The sequence below is a fragment of the Cygnus olor genome, chromosome 3 (assembly GCF_009769625.2).
Source record: "Cygnus olor isolate bCygOlo1 chromosome 3, bCygOlo1.pri.v2, whole genome shotgun sequence".
NCBI classification, from domain to species: Eukaryota; Metazoa; Chordata; class Aves; order Anseriformes; family Anatidae; genus Cygnus; species Cygnus olor.
This window is the reverse complement of record NC_049171.1, coordinates 73,200,639-73,208,647: the sequence shown is the minus strand read 5'-3', so window position 1 is coordinate 73,208,647 and position 8,009 is coordinate 73,200,639. Positions and strand designations below refer to the sequence as shown.

The following is an 8,009-nucleotide window of genomic DNA, read 5'->3' as shown; positions in this document are numbered from 1 at the left end:
TTTTAATTTAAATGAAGACATCATCTTTTATTTTGTACTGATTTAAGCATATACACTTGAAACATATCATCCTTAAATCAATAATGAACAGCATGTGATCACCTACACTTGTATTCTGATAAATTCATCTGCAATGTGTGTGTGGAATGGAAACTAAGAGAATGTGTTGTGACATACTGAGCTGATGGAATGGTGTTTTTATTTGATAGTGCACCATTCCTTTCAGTGCAAGATTTTGGTAAATTTTCTTGAGTGGCCAGGGAGCCCTGAAGGTATATCAGCTAACACGAAGTTTTAAATCTGTAATTCAGCAGGTAGAACTGTTTTCCAGCTCTGGGAGCCAAATCAAAACATCTCAGTTTCTCTAATAGCTTTTCAAATTAGTTTCTTGATAGTAGTAGAATACTGTTGTCCAAGTCTTGTGTTTGCAACTTTTTTTCCACAGAACACAGCTCTGCAAAAGGTAAGCAAGTTTAAGCTCCAAAAATATTTATTGTCCTCAATAATGTCATAATTTTCACATACATATACTCTTCAGTTGCCTGTCATGTTAACAAGTGTTAGAAAATTCTTTATAGAGGGCAGTAAATCCATTCTCTACCCACGTTTTGTTCACGTGAAAATGTGAAGAGTTTTTTCCCTATACCATCCAGACATTCTTGTTGTTTCAATAACAAAAAAAAATAAATAAAAAAAATAACTAAAGACAATACAATAATTGCAGAAGGACAGATCCTAACAATAGCAAAAGTCAACCGTATGCCTCACAAATTTGGCAAAGAGACGTGTAGAGAGAAAACTGAGTTTCACTGAAGTAAACAGCAAACTCCCTGCTAAGTTCAATAGTCAGGAGTTTGTATTGAATATTTAAAGGTAAAGTTAATGAGCATATATAATTTAAACTGAAATGGGGCAAGCTGATTTTTTGAGGGAAAAAAAGGAACAGACTTGCCCCAAAAACTGCAACAGAAAATGAGATTTTTTATTAATTTCGTTACACTGTCAAGTACAGTTTTCCATAGAATCCCATTTACACTTTTGCTATATGGTTTCTGAAAATCTACCAAACTGGTATCTGCTAAAAATCTCTGCACTAAGGTAAGCCTGAAGAGGACATGTTCAGAATCTTGCAAATGAGATGACTAATATGTATGAAACCATTGGACTCAGTATCCTGAGGCATGAGCAAACTGTCACCACTGACTGGTGACTCAGAAGTGCAAATGCTTCTTTCAATCTAAAAAACATTAATGTGGGAGAAACACAGATGTTAGTAAAGAATACAGGACTGACTCTGTAAGGCTGAAGATTAATTTCTCTTCCTAAGACTAATCAGCAGTACAGAAAAAAAAAAGACATAAATGGTTCTGATTAAGTATATTTATGTTTGTTATTCCTATTGTATATGATTTGTATTATTGTAAACAATCTTTTCTATGCTGTTATAGAGCTACGAGTAGAATCAAAATCCTATCCAATAGCTGTCTGGATATGTACAGTACTTACCTAGAGACTGAAGCAATGAAATTCTTTCACCACTAGAAACACGTTTAACTAAATGTATACTTTCTGTATCTAGCCTACAATACTTTAATCTGTTTTTATCTGTAACCTATCATCAATTTTTCATCAGATAGATTTATTTACTCCAACATTAATAAAGCATGTTTGATCTTCAGGGGCTCTTAGTACAACTGCTAAATAAAGTAATACAAGATAATTGTGTAAAGCTATTTCAGATTAAAATACACATATTGGCCAATATTTCTGTTCTTTTGATATATGATGTGCATTTTTAATTTTCATCACTTATACCAAGCTTACTGTTTATTTGTATCCTTGTTCAAAGAAAATTGCTGACTGAGATCTACCAGGAGCTTATCTTGTTGCTACTGATTTTATCTTCCGATTGTCTTTTTCACAATTAGTACTGTGTATTTTAATATTAAATCTGTCTGGAATATGCTCTATTCTATTGATCAATCTGCCAGCAACAAAGAACAGTCACACAGCATTGTCACCACCTGGAATGTGGTAGGCTGATAATTCTGCTAATAGCAGGACACAGAAGGATGCAGAAGAAACATGACTTATTTTCGTGAAATGAGCTAAGTATAAAGAATCAAAGGGAGATTTTAAGGCTATTGCCGAGGGGCAGATTGGCTACATAGAAAAACTGTTTACACAGAAGCTGTGTTGCAAAACAGCATGCACAGAAGTGTTTCTTGGGAAGAAGAAACATTTAATGGTCATCCTGACAACAATCTTTATGAAACAGTGATTGTGAAAGCTCCTCTGAAACTTCAAGCCAGATGTAATTTAGCAAATCATACCAGAAAAACAAATACATTTTCAAAAATTTCAGAGGATATTATAGTCTGACATGAACTTGCAATTGGAGTCTGAGTATCAGAAAATATCCCCTTTCTCCAATATTACCAACTACTTAACAAAAGAGATTTCTCTACAAACAATGCCTTTAACAATTTTTTGCAATTTTATTCAACACTAATAATAAAAAAGTCATTTTGCCAACTCATCAGCTCATTCTACCAGATGAAACTGTTCACAATACATTTTAAAATGTTCTTGTTGAGAAATTCGCACATATACATAGTATACTGTATAGGTATTTGCTGAAAGTCCAGCACTGAGATTAAATTACAGAGCTACTATGGACCCCGAACTACTTCTAGACTGATTTAACCAAAAAGAAAATGAAGGAAACTAATATTTTATTTATAAATTTAATTACAGTGGAAATTGGCAATAATTAATGTATTCTGCTTTTTCTTCTCAGGAGACTGAATACTTCTTAATGTCCAAGACTTTGCTTCCCAAATATTTCAGAGTTGAATGTCCTCTAAGGAGACATTGGCATTGGCAATTAGCATTGATAATTAGCATTTTGGAACAGGAGATAAGCGCTTAATCCCATAACAAGAAAATAGTATTTCTTAACAATCAAAATGCATATGTTTTTCCTATGATACACAGTAGCTTTTTGACTCTTTACTATGGCTTTGTGGAAATCGTTCCATCATTTCTTATGTTATACAACATACGTTACACAAGAAAAGTATTAAGACTAAAATAATAGTGCTTAAGCAAAAATAATATCTAATTAATAAAAGAAAACTATTGTACAGTAAATGGGGTAGGTCAGAAAAGAATCCCCAGCAACTAAGGGGATAGTCTTCCAGGTCATGCTAGGACTCTCTACACGTAGGATGACAAAATCAGATTCTGTTAAGGAGACTCATCCTCTGTCCTCTGCAGCATTAGCTTACACTGAGGATGGGCCTTTGTGAGTTAGGGAGCTTCAAACTACTTCTTAGCAGGTCCTTTTTCATAAGTGTAAAAGCTCTACTTGGATGAAATAGAGAATGAAGACCACTTTGATATGCAATTTTTGTTGTTATGAAACCATTTCTTAAATGCTAACAAGGTAAGAAAAAAATACAGACATTAGCAGTTATTGTAATTTCATTGGTAATAATTGCACGTAACAAGTCTCAAATACACACTAGCCTTGTTTGAGAGAGTGACTTGAAAGATGCAATTTACACAACATGTGCAGACTGAAACAATATATTCTTTGATTCTGCAGATCACTTATGGAGAGCTGGTATACAATGATTATCAGTTATATGCAACTAGAAGCTAAGACTTCTCACAGTTACCCAATGCTTTACATACAGTCCCTGGGACTGTATGTATTATAGTATTTTCCTGAAATTAAATTTGCTTATTATTTTTAAAAACAAACATTAAAAATTTTATAACAGTCTCTTTTAGGAACACTAATATTTCACTTAAGTACTGTTAACCTGTGTTATTCAGCATTTACCACATAAAAAAATCTAATCACTACTGTACATAAACAAAGCTTTGTACTAACATTTTATTTATATAAAGCTATGAATGACAGCATAACAAACAAGCTCCATCTCCCAAAGATAAAACAATGCTCGAGGTGCAGATGAAAGTGAACCAAGTATTGATGGCTGTCTGTTTTTGTAGATCACTCTATTTAGGTGCTTATTGCTATAAGCTGACTGTGTGGAACTCAAAAAGGAATATTCCACATTGAAATGCATTGTAAATGCATCCCCAACCAGCACAGATGGCATAAAATGCTTAGTGTTGTTTTCAGACGACATGTCATGCTGTGGGAAGATATGGCTGGAATAAATACATTTTATTTTGCCTTCTGACATTTTTCCATATGATTTAATTATTCAGAAAACAGTCTAAAAGAGACCTTCAGTACAAGTGGGATCTATTATATGTTCATAAGTGAATTCAATACTTTGTCAAATATGTTTTAGAAAATAAATTTGCATACAATGTAAATAATAAAGCATTTGGTTGTAGTTCATTTAGATTATGCACCTTGCCCAAGGGAACAGGTGATTTTGAGTTTATTTTCCCTTCATGTATAGATTATGAATAGCTCACGTAATTAGCAATTATTCAGACATCAGCATATAAATTCACAAAATAATTCTTTCATTTCCAGAAAAACAAAAGATTGATTCTAATCTTTTTTTTCACTATGTCTTTTAATGGTAAGAGAAAGAAACAGACGAAAGTTAAATGCGGAAGTAGAAAGGAAAAAAGGACAGATTCTGTGTCAGCTCTGTGCAGATGCAGAAGAATCAAGTACAATAACCTTTTACATGCATTAGTCAAGAAATGGCACTGCACAGATAGGTTTTTTTCCTATTGCAGAACAAAGAGCCTGAGTTCATGCATCACTGAATGTAAGGCATCAGCTTCCCATCAGGGACTGGCTCTTGGGGAGCCCACAGGCAAAACAATGCAAACTGTAATTAGAATACTTTTCTCTCCCATTCTGGGAATAAACAATCTTTTCATTGTTCATGTTTACACAAATAACAAAATGTTCAGCTGCATTGTAGTAACTCTATATGATATAGTAGCAGTGTTGTTATAAATAATATATATGCCAATGTAATTTAGGTTCTCTAATAAATGTAGAAATTTTTTAAACATTTTCAACCTCATGAATCGCTCAAGCGTGCTTTTTCTGCATAGTATATGACAGATTCTGTAAGGTCTTTTCTGCTTAAATATTTTCAATTGAATGATAGTAAGTAGAATCTAAAAAGTATTTAACTTTTTATATATTTTTTTTTCAAAGCTTTTGAACTTTACACTAGCTAATATCTGAGTGAGTAGTACAAAATAAATAAATCTCATCATGTACCCTTGAGTACACAATTTTTCTCAACTTTATTTGGTCTAATAAAAAATAGCAGTAGCATTTTTTATTCCCTGCAATTATAATTACTTTATGGTCACGGATGTCTTCTCATTCTATGCTAGACCTCTGCAGCTGTTTTTCTTTCTTAACGGCCCTATCTACCTCTAAACTAATTTTTTACTCTAAGAAACAAAACACATGGGAAAATTTAATATCTAGTATCATTGCATAGCCTATTTATAAATGGATGTTTTATTTCAGAAGTGAAAATCAAAGCTATTAATATTTTATTACTACTTTTGATTATGCCTCTAACATACTGTAGAGAGCATACCTTCACTAACAGAGGATGGGCTGGGAGACGTAATACACTTTTTCTGATTTTATCATTACCTTTATGTTATTGCATTTGGAATGCATGCTATCATAATATTAAAAAGTAATATCATGTTGACTAACACCATCTCATATTGGATGACTAAAATAAACCCAAACTAACAGCAATTAAATGACATGGTCAGAATGGTGTTAAAGAAATATGAATTCACTACTAGGATTTTGAGTGGGTAAGAAGCGTACCCCTTCCATGGAGTAAGCAGAGGAAGACAATAAAGAGAGGGCTGTTGCAACCATGATGAGGAAAGTTTAAGTTTAAAGAAAGTTCTAGACAAAGAGAATTTTTGTTGGTCCAGACCACGTGACCAAATTTTACAGACAGAATGGGGAAAAACACAAAAATCTGCACGTGGCTTGATGAGGTGTACCACAAGAGAAATAGAAGAAAATTACTGCCTTGTAGAACTGACTAACACAGGAGATAGTGACTTGCTTAACCTGGATATTTACAAATACAAGCACAAGAGAAGGTCTTATCCATAAATCTTTTAAAGTGAAAGAAAACATGTTTTTTTTCAACGTATTGTTTCACAGCTATAAAATATTTGACCAGAGGATTACATTTGGTCCAAAACATTTGACATCACAGCAAAACCAATGAAAATACATTAATGAGGCTTGACAACTAAAATAAAACTCATGTTGTGTGATATTATTATGTAAGCTATGACAAATGTAGTGCAAAGGTGATCCTTCTCACCCTTGTGAGGTCAATAAAGGGTAAGCAATTCTTGCCGGTGCTTACTTTTGTATTACTGTGGTCTCTTAAAGAGCCACTAATTTTCCAATATCTCAAAGACAGGTTGATTTGGGTTGTGTTTATCACCACATTTGAAATGATGGAGTTCAATGTGCTCTTAAAATCTATACCACATATGACAAAGTAAAATAATGATTCATATAAAGGCAAAAATTTTAGTAAGTTTGGTTACCTTCAGGTTACCTGCATGAGAAGCCATCCATCCATTGCTATTAGTTTACGTTCTAATAAAATTATTATCTGGACTTTAGAATACACCTGACAAAATAGCTCATGTCATCAAAAGGGCGCAGAATGGAGTCTTGCTAGAACAAAATGAGTCAGCCTTGAATGAATTGTTACTCTTTGTTACCATATATCCTCACAACAAATACTATAATAATAAAGGCAGGGGTATCTTTGCTAGAGCTTCCTGAAAAAAATCTGACTTTGCCAGAATTCTGAGAACTTTTGAATCCATTAACCCCTACTTTGGCTGTTTTAGATGATAAGTAGCCTCAGAACATGAAAAAAAAAAATAAAGAACTGGACCTTCTCAGCCCTAATATTTATTCTTATTTTGTTTTACAAGCAAAATAAAACCTGTAGATTTCATGTGGTTAAACCAGGAGTACAAAATTTCACAAAAAGACTCTGTCTTTCTGGCCAAAGTTGATAGACTTCAGGGACCTACAATCACATGTCTAAGCCTATGTTTCAGTATCGAAAAATAGAACTTAACTGTCTAGGATTGGAAACAACTCCTGGAGCAAATGAGGCCTGTGGCTTATTTCTGAGGTTCTTTTAGTCAATCCAAGGCTTGACAGCAAGCCAGATAGATAGATATGGGAGAAATAGTGTTTTAGTACACAACCGTGAAATTTATACAGAAGCCCAGGCAAGTTACTGTGACCATATGCAAAGATGTTTATCTGGCTCCTGAAATAGCCCATAGAAAGTTGAGCATAAATCTGGCTTCAAGCCTCCCTGATACACATATTAAAATCTCAACCTGGCATGACCAGTGAGAGTTACATAGTTTTTAATATGTAGATTTTTAACATAGCAGCAAAAAGAAAGTATATATATTCCGTGCACATAGCCATATGAATAATAATACATGTATGAATAAGTTTAGACAATGTTGCAAAGTAGAACAAAAATTGGATTATGTAAAACTTTAAATTGCTTTAAAGCTGCAATAAAAATTACACTTAATTTCCAAAAACTATACAAAAAATACAAATCACCTTCCATTTCACCTTTTCTTCAAAAAACACATCTAGCTACTCTTAAAAAAAAAAATGTCACTACAATAAAAAATGGGAAAACTATTGTTTCTATCTCAGACATTTTAAGCATGTTTAAGGTGAAAAATGAAATGAAGGCCTAGGCCATTCAAAAATTTGGAAAGAGGTGGTGGCAGCTTCTTTTGTAAATAGTGAAAGGGTAGAGAATCACCCAGGATACTGACATATTCATGTTTTTCTCTCAGATCGAAAAGACTTATATCTGCATTTCCTACTTCCCAGTGAAGCTGCTCCGATCATCATGTTACACATTAGTCTGTGTTTTATGCATTAGTTTGTCTTTTCTCAGCCAGTCCTGTTAAATCTGTTCTGGTTTGCATGGGATATTTAAATG

The 8,009-nt window shown here is 33.3% G+C and overlaps 1 protein-coding gene across 3 annotated transcripts in view; it reads right to left on the bottom strand.

Moving 5' to 3' along the window:
- PACRG (parkin coregulated) overlaps positions 1–8,009 on the bottom strand; it is a 217,588-nt gene that overhangs the window by 63,113 nt on the left and 146,466 nt on the right. The window contains exon 5 of one of the 3 annotated variants that reach the window (XM_040551526.1): positions 2,832–2,863. The exons of the other annotated variants lie outside the window; for them this stretch is intronic. Coding sequence (XP_040407460.1) covers positions 2,847–2,863 — 17 coding nt within the window. The 3' untranslated portion in view covers positions 2,832–2,846. Of the gene's footprint in view, positions 1–2,831; positions 2,864–8,009 lie in introns of those variants that run through there. 3 annotated transcript variants of the gene reach the window in all.